The 2,481-nt window shown below is 36.4% G+C and overlaps 1 gene segment (V, D, J or C); it reads right to left on the bottom strand.

Annotated features, from left to right (window-relative positions):
- Window positions 1-1,299: 1,299 nt before the first annotated feature.
- LOC144255418 (T cell receptor alpha variable 19-like) lies at window positions 1,300-1,858 on the bottom strand. The segment is given in 2 exon segments: window positions 1,300-1,610; window positions 1,810-1,858. Coding segments are annotated over 2 exon segments (360 nt in total).
- Window positions 1,859-2,481: the final 623 nt, after the last annotated feature.

Genomic DNA, 2,481 nt, shown 5'->3' with positions numbered 1-2,481 from the left:
ATCTTTCAAATTAATTATAAATTAATGAATAACCTACACTTTAGTGTCCAGACTGGAAACAGTTTGATACATGAAATTGTAGGAAAAAAACAGATACAGTTTAAAAAAACATTAATTCATATTCATCTGTATTATGGATTTCTTTATAGATATACATAATTTTGTAACTAATAAGTTAACATTTTAAATTTAGAGAAATTTATATTATAAAATGAATGGTAAATTTACATATTTTAATAGAAATGAATATTCTTTAAAGTCTTTACTTGTTAACCTCTATCCCAGAGGGCATAGCATTTATAGATCTCCCATTTATTTAGATAACCAAGAAATATTGTTTTTAATATGATATCTGAGTTCTAAATGATGACAATTTAATTCAGAGTGTTTTGAAACATGTGTGGAGAAAGAGAAATAAAATCCTTGTCCTTGAGCACTGGTTATACACCTGGGAACATTTTCATGTTTAGTCTAGAAGTTGAAACTGGCAAAGACACTCTGGTGTTGGCAGCTATGACAGCTGTCATTCTGGTCTTGATCTCATTTCATCTTCAAACTGGCAGTAATGTGAAGAGAAAGGATGAAGACAAGAAAATCCATGGGTCAGGACAAATTTTCAACTAATCATCTCCCTTTGTAGGCAGCAATAGATATAGATGCTTTTAAAAAATCATAATCATATCAAAAAGAGAGAAGCCAGACCATGGCAAATTAGGGAACATTTCAGATATACTCTGCTTGTACAAATATTCCTAGTATGGTTATGAGAAAAGCTCTAAATTAAATAATTTATTTGACCTGATTGATTAAAAAATTATTCTGATTATTTTTGAGAAAAAATATTGTAAAAATTTCTCAAAAAAATTAAAAGCATTTGTTTTACAAGTGGATTAGAGCATTCAACATACTAATGAATGCATAAATGCATTTATGATTCTAAAAATTTAACAACTCATCAATAAAATCATGATTGGTATAAAGGTAATTTGAAAACTTTCTCAATTCAATGAAATCAATAAAGATTAATAAGTCTTATTAAAGTGTATTTTTAAAATAAATTTTTCATGTGTCATAAAAATATATACTACATGTTCCATCTCAATCTATCACACAGAACAGTAGCTACACATTCTTCTCACAAGTGAACATCTGGACATTCTATATGAACTGCACTCAGGTTTCCTTGCCAAAACCCTACCTGTGCTGACACAGCCCCTGCTCCTCCCTGTCTGTGGTGGGGTCTCCCCCCAGAGGCCCTAGCTCTTCTTGAGGTTTTTGTGGGACTCCCACAGGCAGCCCTCACACTGTGGCCTCTCTCAGGGCACAGAAATACACTGCTGCATCCATGAGCTGTGAGGCTGTGATGGTGAGCTGGATGGAACTGGATGCCTTCTGGAAATTGAGGGAATAGCGGCCCTCTGTTGCATTTTGCTGATTGTAAGATTCCTGGCGAATGAGGAGAGTCAGTTTCCCACTGGGTAGTTGTTTGTACCAGAATAAGTAATAAGTAGTTTCGCGGGTTTCATACACACAGTGCAAGTTCACAGCCTCGTTCTCCACCACAGAAATTACAGTCTGAGTTTGAATTACCTTCTGGGCCATGCTGTTTCCTGCAGGAGAGAGGAAGAAATAGACTAATCCTTTATTTGGAACTATGGGTGTCAAAAGGATAGAGTGACTAAGGACCCAGCACTCTGATCCCATTGCCTTTTATTCATCCCTCAGAACCTCATCAGAAAACAAAGATCTTCTCTGCAGGACCTTCAGGGCTGAGAGGAGCCTGCGCTCTGTGCTTGTGCACATGCTTACCAAGACAGATGGAGGTGATGGCTGCTCCCAACAGGCTGGTGGCCAGCATAGCAGTAACTCTTTCCCAAGAGAGAAGTGTTCTATGTTTCGTCTCAAATCCAGATCTTAATTCTTTGCTCAAGAGGTACAAGCAAAGTTACTTAGCTATGTGCTGCATCTGCTCTAACAGGAAATGGAGTTACCAGATATGGGGCAGGTTTGCCTGGGTCCTGTCACATGCTTCCTGTATCATGGGAGATGACAGCTCTGAGAAGCTGTTTTATAAGTTATTGGGTTGGATCCTTTTCAGTTTTCCTTTGATGTAAAATGGAAAACTTAAAATTATTATGAACTATAGTCATAGGCTAACATGGTCATATATCTTTTGGTCTTACATATATGCCTTTTTATTCCTACAGATGGTGTTAAGGTAAAAAGTAAAAACAGAGTTTGGACTTTCTAACAAGAAGGTAAACTTTTAGTCTCAACCTTTGTTCCTACCTTGCCAATCATGGAATCTGGCAAAAATAACATGGGAAATACTTTATTTATTGTTAATGAATAATTTCATATCATGTCTCCTGAGTCACAAACTTACTCTGACCCCTTTATACATAGCCTCCCTCTATCAACATCCTGCAGCAGAGAGATACATTTTTTGTAACTCAAGAAACTGCATGGACCAATCCTTGT

This window comes from Urocitellus parryii, chromosome 6, assembly GCF_045843805.1.
Source record: "Urocitellus parryii isolate mUroPar1 chromosome 6, mUroPar1.hap1, whole genome shotgun sequence".
NCBI lineage: Eukaryota > Metazoa > Chordata > Mammalia > Rodentia > Sciuridae > Urocitellus > Urocitellus parryii.
This window is presented reverse-complemented; position numbering and strand designations above follow the sequence as displayed.